Source organism: Malaclemys terrapin, chromosome 7 (assembly GCF_027887155.1).
Source record: "Malaclemys terrapin pileata isolate rMalTer1 chromosome 7, rMalTer1.hap1, whole genome shotgun sequence".
NCBI lineage: Eukaryota > Metazoa > Chordata > Testudines > Emydidae > Malaclemys > Malaclemys terrapin.
The window spans coordinates 10,446,076-10,462,380 of record NC_071511.1 but is presented as its reverse complement, the minus strand read 5'-3'; the positions used below and the strand labels follow the sequence as shown (position 1 = coordinate 10,462,380).

At 43.8% G+C, this 16,305-nt stretch overlaps 1 protein-coding gene and 1 non-coding gene across 2 annotated transcripts; one reads left to right on the top strand and one right to left on the bottom strand.

The window, feature by feature from the left end:
- Positions 1 to 1,055: 1,055 nt before the first annotated feature.
- On the top strand, positions 1,056 to 13,073 carry PROK2 (prokineticin 2). Its single transcript, XM_054033542.1, has 3 exons — positions 1,056 to 1,182; positions 6,320 to 6,445; positions 12,554 to 13,073. The coding sequence occupies exons 1-3, from the start codon at positions 1,120 to 1,122 to the stop codon at positions 12,677 to 12,679; spliced, it is 315 nt and encodes a 104-aa protein (XP_053889517.1). The 5' UTR covers positions 1,056 to 1,119; the 3' UTR covers positions 12,680 to 13,073.
- A 2,481-nt stretch (positions 13,074 to 15,554) lies between these two features.
- Positions 15,555 to 15,744, bottom strand: LOC128841359 (U2 spliceosomal RNA). The gene has a single exon (XR_008445804.1). It is a non-coding gene; the product is annotated as a U2 spliceosomal RNA (small nuclear RNA).
- Between the last annotated feature and the right edge of the window lie 561 nt (positions 15,745 to 16,305).

Sequence of the window (16,305 nt, the reverse complement as noted above, 5' to 3'; positions counted from 1 at the left end):
TAACGAGCCTCCTTATCCCCCACATACACATGCTACCAGCTGGGGTAGAATGCTGGGCCCTCAGCTACCAAAAACAGGCCCCATAACTGATACCAGGCTCTTTATCCTCTATGTGGACTAGCCATTAGCCATCACATTTAACACCTCTGTGCCTCTATGATAGTGTGTGTGTATATCTTGTACTCATGTGTTTGCGTTCCCGTGTTTGCTTCTGTCCCCTTATGGGTGCCTCTGGTCACTGTACATGTAGCCCAATGTGTTGGCCTTCATTCCTCCCTTTCTGTGCCGTGTCACTCTGTGTGCATTGTCCTATTCCCCCCCCCCACCCCACCCCCACACACAATTCTCTTATCAGCACCTGTGTGACTCTGCATCAACCTGTGTGTTGGTTTCGCATGTTTGTGCGTGCCACTTCATGACCCTCTCTGTACCAGTGCACTGCTCCCCGGTCCCCCAGTGAGTGCGTCACTCCTCCTGCCCCCAGTCAGTGGGTGGGTGTGTTGCTCCCCCTGTCCCTGTGAGTGGGTGGGTGAGTGTGTTGCTCCCTCTGCCCCAGTGGTGGGTATGTTGCTCTCCCTGGCCCTGTGGGTGGGTGGCTATGTCTCTCCCCCTGCCCCCAATGGGTGAGTGGGTGGGTGTGTCACTCCCCCTGCCCCCAGTGGGTGAGTGTGTCTCTCCCCCTGCCCCCAATGGGTGAGTGGGTGGGTGTGTCACTCCCCCTGCCCCCAGTGGGTGAGTGTGTCTCTCCCCCTGCCCCCAATGGGTGAGTGGGTGGGTGTGTCACTCCCCCTGCCCCCAGTGGGTGAGTGTGTCTCTCCCCCTGCCCCCAATGGGTGAGTGGGTGGGTGTGTCACTCCCCCTGCCCCCAGTGGGTGGGTGTGTCGCTCCCCCTGCCCCCAGTGGGAGTGCCCCCCCGGCTCTCCCCCTCTCCGGCTCTCCCGGCGGCGCTGCTGGGGCGGGTGGGTGACTCACGCTGCCTTTGAATGGCAGCCCCGAGCTTTATAACGGCGGGAGCGGCCCGAGCTCCCGGCTCTGCTCCTTCAGCTGCCGCCGCCGCTGCTGCCCTCGGGGCGGACCTCGCTCCCGGCGCAGCCCCAGCGCGGCCAGGCACCGGGCACCATGCGCTGCGCCCCCCTCCTGCTGCTGCTGCTCTCCGCGGGGGACGCCGCGGTCATCACCGGGGTGAGAGCCGCGGGGCGTCCGGGGGGACACGGGAGCCCGCCCAGAGCCCTGCTCCGGTGGCCCCGCGGGGGAGCGACCCTCCGCCGCCCGGCGCTCCCGGGGAGGCGCGCTCAGCTGGGAGCGGGGCAGGGCTGAGCCGGCTCCTGGGACGGGGGGCAAGGGGGTGAGTGGTCCCAGGGGCTGGGGGTTTCTGGGGGGGGGGGGTTCCAGTGGTCCCAGGTACTGGAGGTCTCTGAAGGGTGGTTTGAGGTTCCTATGGGGGGGAACGGTCCCAAGTCCTGGGGGTCTCTGGAGATGGCTGGGCATCAGTGGTCCCTGGTGTTTGGGGGGTTTCTATGGGGGTGAGTGGTCCTAGGTGCTGGGAGTGTCTGGGGGTGAGAGGTTCATGATCCCAGGTCCTGGGGGTGTCCTGGGCGTGAGTGGTCCTAGTGGGGTTTTGGGGGGGTGCCAGTGGTCCCAGGTACTGGAGGTCTCTGCAGGGTGGTTTGGGGTTCCTATGGGATGAACAGTCCCAAGTGCTGGGGGTGTCTCTGTGGATGTTAGTGGTCCCAGGTACTGAGGATCCCTGTGGGGATCATTGGGGGTTTCTATGGGGGCGGGGAACAGTCCCATGTCCTGGGGGGTCTCTGGGGATGGTTGAGGATCAGTGGTCCCTGGTGTTGGGGGGTTTCTCTGGGGGTGAATGGTCCCATGTGCTGGGGGGCTATGAGGTAATGGGGTCTCTCCAGTTACACCGTGTGGGTGCTGGGTGCCAAACCTTTTCTTCTTGCATAACTTACAACAAGATTTCACTTTTCTCACAAGGAAATCCACCTCCTTTCAGCTCTTTAGCTTATTTCCAGCAGATGGATTGACAGCTGTCAGTTTTCCCCTGGAAGTTATATCTGAGATTTGTAGACTGCATGTCCCTTGAAAGAATTAGCCACAGTACTTTCCAGTTTAAACATTTAATATGCAGTGAAACTTGATCATTTAACATCCTATTGTCCCTAAAAGATCTCATAGAATCATAGAAAAGCAGGGTTGGAAGGGACCTCAGGAAGTCATCTAGTCCAACCCCCTGCTCAAAGCAGGACCAATCTCCCAAACCTATCCTCAATCATACTTAAGAGAATTAGCATTATTAGAAGACTATCTCTGTTAAGAAGCCAATATTATTCATCCCTTGAATGGTTATTTAAGAGAGGGTTTATTGTGTGTTAATGTATTTAGAGTTTTAAAAACTCTACTGTCCATTCATCTACCCCCTATAACTTGTCTCCGATTGCCCAGTTTAAATATTGATGTTAAAAATGTCTAATGTTTGTACAGGCTTAATGTCCTTTAAATTCATTTTGAGATTATTCTATTGGATTCATCCGTTGAAATGCACCTGCTTTAAAAGGTTCCGAAAACACGCTTTGCTGTCTCTCTCGCTCTTTTTATTTTTTCTTCCCTGAACTGACCATGAGTTGATAGCGAATTGTAAATTGCTATTTTTTATTAGAATATACTTTTGGGGTGAAAAATACAATTTTTCTAATATTGTTTAAATAAAAATTGTTAGATTATTTTAAAGTAAAAACTGTTCTTTTTCAATGTTTGCTTTAGGTTAATAGTTAAGCATTTACATTCTTTGGACATCTTAAAGTCTATTTTCAGTACATAATGTAACCATTTAGAAATTGTATTCATGGCAACAGATATTTCATTGTTTTCCAAGGTTCTGGTCTAATCAATGGGAAGACTGGTTCAGAACTTGTTTACTTGCACATGAGAAACTGTGAAGAAGTTTTGAAATATTTGAGAATTTGACAATCTCTTTACATTAAGAATATTTCCGGATACACTGTAGGTCCAGTCTAAATATTTGCCAATAAAGTCTTAGCTACACCTTTAAAACATTAAAAACCCCAGTAAAAAAGCTAATAGTGAAGAACAGAATAGTAGGCAGGGACTAAATGGATGAGAACAGAAAAGTGTGAATTATAAAATGCTATTTGCTTGAAACCAAAGTGCATTTTTACTCATCCCTTTACCCTGTACTTTTGGTTATGTGAAATACTCATACACTGGGTGAATGCTTTGTTAGTTTTTCTTTTTAGTGTTCACTCAGCATGCATGAGCATTGTAAATACTACTGCTTGTGCAGATTTAAGGCACAAGTGCCAACTTTCCTGCGGTAAATAAGCACCCTGACTTTCACAATAAGACATACTCAAGCTAATCCCATTTCAAAACAAGGCAATCCCTAAGAACCCCAACTTTCTATGTGACTAGATCCCCCTGGCGTGCCGTCTGGGACTGTGGTGGGCCCGCTGTGCACCCCTGACTCTCTTTCCCCCCTCTTGCCCCCGGCTTGCCAGGAGCTGATCAAAAAAAAAAAAAGAAGAAGCTACAAGCCAAAAACTAGCCAACAAGCAACTCTCCCGCTAATTAAGCCAAAAACAAGCCCAATTTCTGTGGTGGTGTTTTTTTTTCACGGGTTTGGCATGTCTGATTTAAGGGCTTGATCCAAAGCCTATTGAAGTCAGGGAGGGTCTTTCCTTTAACTTAAATGGACTTTGGTTCAGACACTAAATCACAAATAAAGCGTACAGAAAGTTACCAGGGTTTTCCACAAGAATTTAGTTGAACGTGGACTGAGGAGTAGGACTGTCATTAAGTAACCACAGCGTTATGCCCCAAATATGGGGAATATTGGTATAAGTTAAAGGTTGGAGATAAGAGAAAGTGGGGAGCTAAAAAGTGAATGGCGGGGCCATCCCTTTTTAGGATTTGGGACAATGTAATTTAATTATTAGAGGGAAAACCTTCAATGGGTGACAGAGTAAATAGCTGAAGATCAGGTTGAAAAGGAATATTGACTAACACAGTGTCTTAAGTGTCATTATTATTTAGAATGTATTCAGTGGTGTTTCAGGGCTAGGTTCTGCCACCCTTACTGACACTGAGTAGCACCTCACTCTGCCAGTAGTCCCACTGAAATGAATGGGACTCCCTGGGGTGTGCATGGGTGCCAGAATATGACCCATAAAGAGTAGCATGGTAGTCATATGTACAGCCTGTTGTTCATGTTCAGAAGCCGATTTTAGATCACCACAGCATGAGTTTCCCTGCCTTCCGGGAAAGCACTGCCAGCTGTACAACGTTCACAAGACCAGGGCAATAAATGCTGTAAACTTGCATGTGTTTGATTAATTCAAAATGCACCAGCACAAGATGGGTCTGATAAGCACCCAGACATGCCAAGCTAGTTAAAACTTGATTCTGTGCAGTGGTAGTGTTAGCACCTTCCCCTCCTCCCCCTGCCTCAAATGACAGACTTAATAATTTAATTTTGTATACAAAAAACAAGGACCAAATTCCAGAGACAGGACAACAGGAGAACGAAGAGGAAGCCCCTCCCCTTTTTAAAATTGTCTTGTTTACGTGCACCTCAGTGGGGTTGTAAACCCAATGCGTTCTCAGACTGCTCTGTCCTCAAACTTTTTGCATGTGGTTGCACCACTGCTAAACTCTGCTGTAAAGCCAAAAGAACTTATTTTGAATCAGTGGCGTTATTGTGGCTTTATCCCAGTGTCACTAGTGCAGAATTTGACCAGTAGATTTATTTTGTTGTTTATGGAAGGTTAGAAAACAGACATTATCTACCTCAGAGGTTCTAACAGCAGTTTTAGAGTTGGACTAGTCTTTTGGGTAAGTATGTCTTTAGGTTGGTTTGTAACAGCTGCTGAATTTATTAAATATATATTTTAATGTGAGTGCTACATATGCTATTTCATTTCTCGTCCCTAGCCCCAAGAGCTTTTTCTAAGTTACTATCTGTTCAGTAAATATGTATTTTGATGTGAGTTCTGCTGTTTGAAATGGCATAATATTTACCTGGGGGAGTACATAGAATGGCATTTATCATGTAAATCCCAATATAAGATACTTAAGCACTTTTTTCTAAAATGAGAGTTTGTTTCAATAGACAGTAATGTCTCCCTCAGATCAATTAAGATTCCTTATGCATCCTGTTCTCAGTTTGCCTGTTTGAGACAATTGATCAGAACCCTTTTTTGCCTGTCAGTCCTGCTGTCAGATACTGCGGGGGGAGGAGGAGAGGGGGAAAAAAAGAGGTGAGATTCAGTTTACCTTAGTTATGTGATGAGGCCCATTACTTCAGTGATACTCCTCACTTGAGCAAGTAGAATGGGATTTGGCCCTATAATGGTATAATTAAAATCATTATAACCTTTTTTGGTTTTTTTTTTTATGTATTTTAACAGGAATAAACATGTATAGTAATTCACTTCTGAACCCCAGCGTTTCACTTGCTCTTAAATTTTTGGTTTTCAAAATGTACAAAGCAATTCCTAGTTCATTTTGTGTTTATACAAGTATGCCTTAAACCAATGGTTGAAATTTACAATGGACAGCCCCTCCTTCTACAGCTCACATCAACACCTATCTGGGTGTGGACTGTTTATGCCAAGCTACTCTCTTAGATACTAAAAACCCCTTTTAATTTAGATGCAGAATATGGTCTAGATAATAATCATAACATCCCTAATTAAGCTTTTATTTTATCTAGTTCCAAGAGGACTTTTGTGATAAAAGTATAATACAGTCTTACATTTGCAAAAGCACTCAACCATAAAATATTAGCATTAGAATCTAGAAGGAAAAGTGATTCAAAAATCTTTAAATTCATTTATGAATTTCTCAGCATTAGCTTCTCTTCAAGACAGGGCCACTTATCTATTTGGCACACTTTACTCCGTTTACACTTAGTCAAATACTTCAGGCCATGAATTAGAAAGAACATCCGCATACGTTTAAGTCCATCACTATTCAGCACAGTATTTTGGGAAGCTTTCCTGAATGGGGGTTGTAGACTAATTCCAGTTTTACCCCTCACATATACATGGGGGTAGCTGGTGGCAGAGTTGACCTTTCAGCCCTGATCCAGACCCCCTACGTAGTCATGGCTTGTTTAAACATACAGGTCTAGATTCTGTTGTTATAAATGTTAAATGAGCCATTGTAGCTTGCAATCTTTTCAATGTATTGTAAGGTTCCCACATAAAAGTGTAGCAAAAAGCAGTGGACTGTGCTATTTTTGGAGTGCTTTTGTTTGCCTAATACTATTTATCTGTTTATTAAACTTCAGGCTTGCGACAGGGATCTACAGTGTGGGGGTGGCATGTGCTGCGCTGTTAGTCTCTGGATTCGCAGCCTCCGAATGTGCACGCCAATGGGCGACTTGGGAGAAGAATGTCATCCTTTGAGTAATAAAGTTAGTATGTACTAATGGCGGTTCTTATGATACTGAAACTGACAAGGCAGAAATAAATGTGAATATATTTTGTTGTAAGTCAAATTGCATAAAAAAAATTATACATGGTAAAAACGCAGGGATCTGTAGTGTCAGTTACAATACCCAGCAGTTTGCTCCTTTATGGAAACAGCATTGAAGGAACATACGTAAAGAAATATATTACTGTCAAAATTATTCTGAAGAAAACCCAAGGTCAAAAGTACCGTACGTTTTTCTTTTGTATTATTTGATAGAAACAGTATTTCACAGTTCCAGGGCCCAACTCTTGATGCACTTCCTCGTGCAAGTAGTCCTTGATAATACAAGTAAGTGCCAGTAGCTTCAGTGGAACTACTCTAGTGAGTAAGAACTACAGTAGTCACACAAATAATAACAACCCCAGTAGGCACCTGGTATATTCATTGGAGCGCATTCCCTGATATTCCACATCAATGCCAGTTGTGCTCTTACTCTTAAAGATCTACTGATGCCACAAAAAGCCATTTAAAACGATATTGGTTTCCAAAAAAGTAAAAACTGCATTTGAGAACTCTCATTTAAGGCTACCTTTACTAAACTGATGCTCAAAAACATATGACTGAACATCTAGCTCTGACCAATATTTTTATACAGTACAAGCCACATTGGAATATCTTGTCACAATGCTTAACCTTACTTGCAAATCTAATAGCACGATCCAAGTCTTTTCCAAGCATAGTCAACCGCATCCGCGTAACCCAAAATACTACTTACAACTATATACATTGAGCTAAACTTTGTTAGGGTTTAGTCCTTTAGTTGAAGTTGGTGGGAGAGAAATTGACATTCATTTTGAAAGGGGTTTTGCCAACAGGTTTGAGACGATAATTTTAAAACTTGGTGGTCTTGAAGGTCATGCCAAAGAAAATATGTGACCTAAGAGTAGCCATGTGTGGAAGATCTTAATTTCAGATTTGTGAGTGCAGTACAAATTAGTTGTATCCTGACTAGCTGATTGTAGGCACAACTTTGTGTCTGTAATTCATTTTCTGAAAGGAAATACAGGTCTCGGGGCTGGTCCACACTAACCCCCCACTTCGAACTAAGATACGCAACTTCAGTACGTGAATAACATAGCTGAAGTCGAAGTATCTTAGTTCGAACTTACCGCGGGTCCACATGCGGCAGGCAGGCTCCCCCGTCAACTCCGCGTACTCCTCTCGCGGAGCAGGAGTACTGGCGTCGACGGCGAGCGCTTTGGGGGTCGATTTATCATGTCTAGACAAGATGCGATAAATCGATCCCAGAAGATCGATTGCTTACCACCGGACCCGGAGGTAAGTATAGACGTACCAAGATACCCTTAAATCTTCCAGTAAGATATTAGGAACCAGATTGCACTAAGTAATGTCATTTACTCCCATTTTAAGACCCCGTTACATTAACAGAGGGATGTACATAATCTTCACTGTAAATGAGAATCAGGACCTAGTTGTTCAATGAGTTTATTATTATTATTACAATAATTTATAATGTCAACTATATTCTTTAGCTGAGTGTACACAGTGGTACAGTTAATAAAGAGGAATATCTAGACCTGGTTTACAGTTAGTCACTGAAGTTTACAACTTTTACAAGGTTAATTTTAAACTTATGCTCTTGACCAGGCTACTGTACTTGACAGATAGAAAGCAAAGCTGACTTACTGTGAAATTAAATATTTTCAAAGATAAAGAGGGGGAGGTGTTCCTCAAGGTCTCTTTCCTCTCCTTTAAATATTTTGTGTGTGAGGATTGTGAGACCAGTACTGTTGAATATTGAAACATTTCATTTGTCTGCAGGTCAGGTACAAACCACACCCCTTCAGTTTATACTTTCCGACGCTGTTTTGCCATTGAATTTAAATGCGCTCTGCAAAGACTAACCTACATTGCGAGGCAATTTAGTCTTCATGAAAGATTAGCCTTGCGCTCACTTGGGCGGAAACTCTCACCTGTGTTAAATAACACGTGCTGAGTTTGTGTGGTGCACTCCTGACTGTGAACAACTGTTCTGAGACCACTAAAAGCATTTCACTTACTGCAGAAAACTGCTCCTTAGGCTACGTCCACGCTTAAGTGTAGACGCTCACTACAGCGATGGGAGGGGTTCTCCCATGGCTGTAGTGCATCCACCTCCAAAGAGGTGGTAATGTCATTGATGGAAGAATTCTTCTATTGTCCTAATGCTGTCTACATGGGGGATTAACTACATCACTCAGGGATGTGGATTTTTCACACCCCTGAGTGATGTAGCTGGGTTGATGTAACTTTTTAGTACAGACCCGCAGGGCCACCCGGTGGGGGTGGGGGGGCAAGTGGGGCAATTTGCCCCAGGCCCTGGGCCCTGCAGGGACCCCCACGAGAGTTTTTTGGTGGCCCCTGGAGCGGGGTCCTTCACTCGCTCCGGGGGCCCCGGAAAACTCGCAGGGCCCAGGCCATCAGAGCTTCTTTCGCTCTGCATTTTAATTTAATTTTAAATGAAGCTTCTTAAAGCTTTAAACACCTTATTTACTTTACATACAACAATAGTTTAGTTCTATATTATAGACTTATAGAAAGAGACCTTCTAAAAACGTTAAAATGTATTACTGGCACACGAAACCTTAAATTCGAGTGAATAAATGAAGGCTCGGCACACCACTTCTGAAAGGTTTGCCGACCCCTGTACTAGGCTATTGCCCTAATCAGTCCTTCCTCCCAAATTAAACACTAATCTCCCCACACACCCCAACATACTTTTCCATGTATAAAATGAGTAAACTATTATTTCTATACCTATTGTACAGCAACCGTTGTTTCACTAAGGCTCAACCCAGATATGTACATCCTGTGTCCTGTCAAATCTCTCTCTGTAGTGCATCAGTCACTGTCTATCTAGGGCAATGCCATGCAATCTGTGGCCCTTAACACTAAATTGTGGCCCTTAAGGTCAATTGTATGAGGTGGAAAATGTCGTGATTGTGGATAAAAAACGTGCTCCCTGAGCTGCCCCTTGTAATTTTTCCTAAATTGAAGTGTTTGAATCAGCCCCTTGGCTTGGAGGAGGCAGCGGTGGGCGCTGCCTTCCCAACTGCATCCCACTCCTCCTACAGTGTCAACAGCAGCTCTGGTGTGAGCCAGTTGTGCTCTGAGCAGCTGCTCTTCCTTCCCGACTGCAGCTGGTAAGCAGTTCCCCTGCTGGCTGCCTGCTATGTTGCAGGTGGAAGGAGGAGAGAGTTGCTGATCCATTGCCTGCTTCCTTACTGAGCTGTGGGGAAAAAACGGGCTCTGCCTAGCCTAGAGAAGTGCCTAGCAAAGGGTGGCTCCAGCCCCTGACACAAGGCAGCCTAATAAAGGGGGGGAAAGGGAAGCAGATGACAATTACAGCTCCCTGATGCTCTGCCCCAGCTCTGGTTAGAACAGGGCCTGCTCTAACTTGTGCTGACTGGCAAAAGCTCCCCAGAGACCGTATGCCAACTGGGCATAGTCTGAGAGCACTGCAGTCCACTCACCCTCCCCCTCTCCTCAGTCGGCATCGGGGAAAGCATGGGAGCCATGTATGCTGGTCCTTTGCCAGCTGGGGATTTCCCCACACTGCGGGTTCCTTGACAGACATTGCTTGGTTAGGCCTTGAAATTGTGTGGTCCCCTCGGGACATTTAAATTGCTTGGGCTTGAGTGTCAAACTGGGGGAGACCACTAGAGTTCAGGGTGAACATTGCCCTCCCCGCAGTCACTGACTGCTGCCAAGACAGGTGCCTTTAAGTTGTTTTGTATGTATTTTTTCAACTTTTTAATAATTTTTTTAGTTACTTGGCCACATTCCCCTTGCCTCTGTCCTTATTGGCCACTGCCAAGTGCAATGTGCTGTTTTAGTGGCAAGCATGCGAGGATACAAGTGGTGGTTTCCCTGGGTTTGAATCTGTCCTATGTGGAAATGAAACTCCCTTTGACTTCACTGGAGATTGCACTTGTGGAATTGGGCCCACGGTTAGGTTCTGGATAGTATGAGAGTATCACGTTGTAAGTACCTGTTTTGAGAGTTGCTCAGTTTTTAGACTGAGGAATACGTTTGTATCATCCTTTTGGAGAGTTTCACTCACTCTACATTTAAATTAATCCCATTCTTTTTCACACACACCTCTAGGTCATAGCAGAGAACAATTCCAAGACAAGCCTTTTTCTGTAACACATAAGAGACACATAACAGGATTTTTTAGGCTGCAGGTTCTTTGGGTCACAGGTGCTGGGTCTGAATCTCCTTTCCCGCTGATATAAATAAGTTAGGAGTTACACTAAGGCCTTGTCTTCACTTACCGGAGGGTCCGGCGGCACGCAATCGATGTTCTGGGATCGATTTATCGCGTCTGGTTAAGACGCGATAAATCGATCCCGGATCGATCCCGGAAGTGCTCGCCGTCGACGCTGGTACTCCAGCTCGGCGAGAGGAGTACGCGGCATCGACTGGGGGAGACTTCCTGCCGCGTCTGGACCGCGGTAAGTTCGGACTAAGGTACTTCGAATTCAGCTACGTTATTAACGTAGCTGAATTTGCGTACCTTAGTCCGAAGTGGGGACTTAGTGGGGACCAGGCCTAAGATAAAACTGGTGTAAGTAAGAGGAGAATCCTCCCCCAATGTCTTCATATGTATCTGGCCAGCCCTCTGAGCACTTCTAGAATAGGAATATTAGATTGTAATTTATGCAACGGACATATTTGAGCTTTATGGCAGAAAAGAGTCCAATTACTATCATTTAATTTTGTGAAATAATAGAACTGGAAGGAAAAGATGTTCCTTACGTTCTAAATCTACAGATCTGTATTCTAGGCCTGGCTAGTAGCACTGCCTATGATTAACATTGCCTGACACTTCCCTTTGTAAGACCCTGTTTTCAATTGCTTGTAGCTTTGTCAAACTTTAAGTACTTGGGCTGAAATTTCCCAGGCCAGGTGTCTGCCTTGGGCTGAGCTTTTTGGAAGGTTTCAGCCAAAATGTTTCAGCTGTTTCCAAGAATAAGTCTGGGGGGAAATGTGTTTTGTTTAAAAATAAAAATCTAGTGATCTTTTCTTGGAAAGCTGAGTGTCCCCAGACCAGGGGCGTATCCGCCGCCGAATCCGCGGGACCGGCGGACCTCCCGCAGGCATGCTGCCTGACTGTCGCCCTTGCAGGGACCAGCAGGGCGCCCCCCGCGGCTTGCCGCCCCAGGCACACGCTTGGAGCGCTGGTGCCTGGAGCCGCCACTGCCCCAGACTTATGAGCCGGGCCTTTGTCTCAGGGATGTACCTTTTGCTGTCCCCATGAAAATATGCCCAAATTTGGCCAAATTGCAAGCCTTAGCAAAATCGTATTTCACACATGCTGAGTAGATACTTGCTAGATCTGAATAAGGCAGGGATCCTGTGGAAAAAGAGTATGTTATCATGTAACCAAACACTGTATCATAATGCATATGCACAAGGGAAGTGAGTTAAGATGGCACAAGCAACATTTTTTTTTTTTTAATGCTGGGTTTTTGTCAGTTTAATATAGATATACACACCAAGAAAAGCACAGCACAACTTGAAATTGTGCACAAAGGTGGCTTTTAAGTTTTCCATTGAGCTCCTCCAATCCTGATCTATCTGTTCTCTGGACATAATTTAGAGCACTGTTAAGGCCAGCAAGCCATTACAGAAGCCAGGAATTGCTGGGCACAGGGAATAGTGGGGGCAGAAGCAGGGGTGACGCATAGAAGCCATTATGTGAGCTGTATGCCACCAGGTAATTCTTCTCCAGTTGGGTGATCTTCCTATGGCCAGTTATGCTGCTTTGTGGCTGCTTTGTAATGGCAGTACAGAGCAAAGAGTCATGAAGGCAGGAGTCCATCTAGATCACTGCATGCAGATACCAGTGTGAGGTACAGATGGAAAAACAGGGACCTGATGACTAAGGTTAATGCATTTTTACAATAGACCTATTTATAAAATTGGAGGAAAAGATGACATCGTGTCACTGCCTCCATCTCAGCATACCAATGGGTACTATTGCTACCTGCTGCTGATGCTGCTTCCTCTTGTCACTTCTGACCTTTTCAATACTTGCTTCCAGGTCCCGTTTCTTGGGAGAAGAATGCATCACACCTGCCCATGTCTGCCTAACTTGGCTTGCCTACGGATATCTCCTAGCAGATTCAAATGTTTACCAGAGTTCAGAAACGAAGATGTCTTTTTTTAGCAGGAACAGTTCTTAACCATAAACAGGCACTTCATGTATTTACATTTTTCCTTGTTATTGTGATGAACAAGTTATTTGCCAGAGGAAATTCTTTAACATATGTTCTTGCCTCGTAAACGTTGAAAACAAACATTGCGATACTGTGGTGTTATGGCCAAGACTTTCAAAAGGGACTACTGATATCAGATGCTTCCATTTTTGGATGCCCAAACTGAGATATCTTAAAGGGGAGTGATTGGCAATTTCATAGCACTTTCTGGAAATCATGCCCCTTTAAAATGTCCCAACGACAGGGCCCAGAAATGGAAGCTTCCAAAATCACTCGTCGCTTGGTAACTCTTGGCCAATATTTTTATACTTGAATAAGTTGATTAAAAATGTGATGTGTGTGTGTGGGGGGGGGTTGTACAGAAGTATAGCGCAAAGCATAAGATGACTGCCAAAATAAGTGTATTTAGATTAAATTTGGTACCTTTATTGTAATTATTTATAGTATTTGTAGGTTAGGTGCATCACTACATTAACAGTTTAACCAATAGGTGTAGCTTTTACATTTTTTTAAAACTGTCACATTAAACCAAAGCATCTAAGTGTAAAAAGTGTTCAAAGAATTCTATGTTGTTTTAGTGTTCAAAGAGAAGAACGACTTGTTACTTAATCTGGCGTAAAACGTGCTGCTCATCTGAAATGATGTATTAAAATGTAGTTTATATTTAAAAAGAAACCCTAAAATCTATTCTAATGGGCCGCCTGACTTCTTATCATGTACATGTATTAATATTGCTGTGTAAAAATTCTGTATCAGAATAATGGCAGTATATCATTTGATTTATTTTAATATTATAGCATTATTTTTGTCACTTTGGTCTTCAATTTTTATTCCATGTAAACTGCTATTACGTATATCACAGACCAAAATTAGCAAAGTTCCCTAAAAGTAGGTCCATAAAAAAGTACACACTTTTATATATTTCTAAGGAAACTCCATGGTTCATACACTAAGAGCTCCCTAACGCAAGTTTCCAGCAGATTCTTAGCTGATGTGACCTGAATAACGGGGAATTTTCTTGGCGCTAACATCAAGGCATTTGCTAGGTACGTGCCCCCAAGGGTGGTCTTAAACTTGTCAGATATATGTAGAGTGTGATTTTTATGAAACACCATGCAACTTGTCAATGCCTATGGTAAGAATTCCTATAGTTTGTGTGAGTTTCTCACACTTGTCTGCCACCAGTTGTGTATACAGACCCAGAAGGAGAAAAAGGGAGCCATTCATCTTCCAACAATCAATTCCTTTTCTGCTGCTCTGCTGTTCTGAGACAAGTTGTGTTCTGCTGTATTAAAGCAAAGTGTGTTAAAGTTAGAGGGGATGGGAAATACCTTGGCCTCTTCAACAAATACCTTTCCATGCCCTGTCATAGACCCCCAGGAGAGGAACATTGTGGTCTTGATGTTCCACCATTTCTTCTGGGTGGAGCTTGGATGGAATGGAGAAGGGGGAGCCCCAATAGCAGGTTGCATCTCCCCGATTCAAAGCTGTCTGACACCAGTACAAGTTAGTTGTCATCCCCCTTTGGAAGCTCCCAGTGAAATATTGGGTGTAGCTGAGAGCTCTACTTCATGCCGCCTTCCTGTTCCCCTTGCAGTGGGGTTGGGGCAGCTGGTACAGGATTTCCACCCCTGCAAAACAGAATGCTCCACCTGCCTCATTTGCGTAAAATGGCCTTAGTAGACCACAGAAACAGTCCCTGTCTGCGTTGGAGTAGATTATGGTGGTTCTGGTTGTGTGACCACCACGCATCACTTCAGACCATCAAGGTGTCTGCAATTTTTTAGTCGCCCCGGAAGTACAGCCATCCTATTTATTTCCTCATCAGTCTTGCTGTAGGACTTCAGAGACAATTCTATCTCCTAATGCAAGTCAAGACAGGGCTTCTGCCTTCAATTCAGTCCTGCTGTAATGTGTATGTTATTTAGCAAGGGCATGTGCTCGAGGACCTGTGCATTGAAAACACACCACTGTTTTGTTGCTCTTCGATAAATTATTTTTGACTCAACTTTCATATTTTAATGTACAGTTGATACCTGATTTAATGTGATGCACCTAAATGATGCTACGCTACAACTTTGGAGGTGAGTGATTTTCCAGATTTAAGGAGGAGATCCAGAAGCATCAGCCTACAATAAACATGGGAAACAAATAATTGGTTTGGTAGCTATGGAGCTAATCAAATGACAGAGCAGACATAGGCAGCATTTCACATAAACCATGAGTGTAAGAGGTAAAACTACCTTTAAAAATTGGTTAATGGTACTTCGTATACCCTTTGCTGACTGGCAATCACTTCTTACTGACCCTGGTACAAAGGGTTAAGGAGACATTTATACTTTTTTTTTTTTTTTTTTTTTTTTGGTAAGAACAGATTTAAAAATTTTATTAAAGCTAATGTTAAAAAATTATAGAATACATAGATTGAGAAAAGTGTGTCTGTACATCTGGGAATAGTGCTTAGATTATCCACAAATACAAAGTTTGTTTTTAAAGTCATAAGATACATATAGTGCATAATCAGCAATAACCTAAATTTAGGTGAATGAATTTAAGAATACAGTTTAGATGGTTAGCATCCATGCATTCAGGTACATTACTCATGAAAAAAGTTATACAGAGAGTTGGTGGCGGAAAGCAAAATATATCAATGAGTGAAGATAGTCCCTCAATAATTGAGAATTTAGAATAGGTTGTCTATTTAGAGAAAAAACAGTCCACCAGGAAAGTATTTGAGTTACTTTCCCGTTTTAAAGAAACCATACAAAATCAGCATCTTCACTGTGAAACTCTTTCTGCTTTTCTAACCAGAATATTCTCCCCAAAAGGAGATGCACCGTTCCCAGAGGCACTGCAATACCAGGTCAATGCATGCTGTGGACAGAGCAAGCTCTTATTCCAGCCCCCTGTTTCAAAAATCAATTTAATATACAGTCCTCAAATAAAGGACATATCTGATATTAAACTGATAAGAACAGATTTAAAATTTTTATTATTAAGCTAATGTTAAAATTATATAATACATAGGTTGAGAAAAGAGTGTCTGTACATCTGGGTAGAGTGCTTAGATGATCCACAAATACACAGTTTGTTTTTAAAGTCATAAGATACATATAGTGCATAATCCGCATATTCAAATCTATGCCAGTTGAGAGGAACTAGGTGTAGAGCCAGCAAAGCACGGAATGATGGCAACATTTGATATATCAGCAAGTGCTTACACTTCCTTTACCACAAAGCCAAGAAACAGATCTGTGGATTACTGGGTGCAGCCAGAAGGTGGAAGAGGCCCTTACCATGTTCCACCACGATAAAATCCCTTACTCATACTTCCAAAAGAATCGGCTACTCCCAGTTGTAAAGGGATGATCCAAGAGCAAGGACTCTCCTAATTAAATAATTGCCATAACATGCTCATTCAGAAAATCAAAGCTCCACTCTAGGAAGTGCAATGTCCCAAGCGTAGCTCAAGTAAAAGTCTGTCTTCCCACAGTTGTATCCCCCAAAAGCGTGACAGCAGAAGGGAGAATTCAGAAGGGGCGCACTCATGGCCTTGGCTAAGGATGTCATAGTTGAT

Bases quoted from the DNA above. Each gene is read 5' to 3' on its own strand.
- PROK2 (XM_054033542.1), top strand. From the start codon at position 1,120: ATGCGCTGCGCCCCCCTCCTGCTGCTGCTGCTCTCCGCGGGGGACGCC. The intron at 1,183-6,319 runs GTGAGAGCCGCG...ATTAAACTTCAG, and splicing joins ACGCCGCGGTCATCACCGGG to GCTTGCGACAGGGATCTACA. The intron at 6,446-12,553 runs GTTAGTATGTAC...ACTTGCTTCCAG, and splicing joins GTCATCCTTTGAGTAATAAA to GTCCCGTTTCTTGGGAGAAG.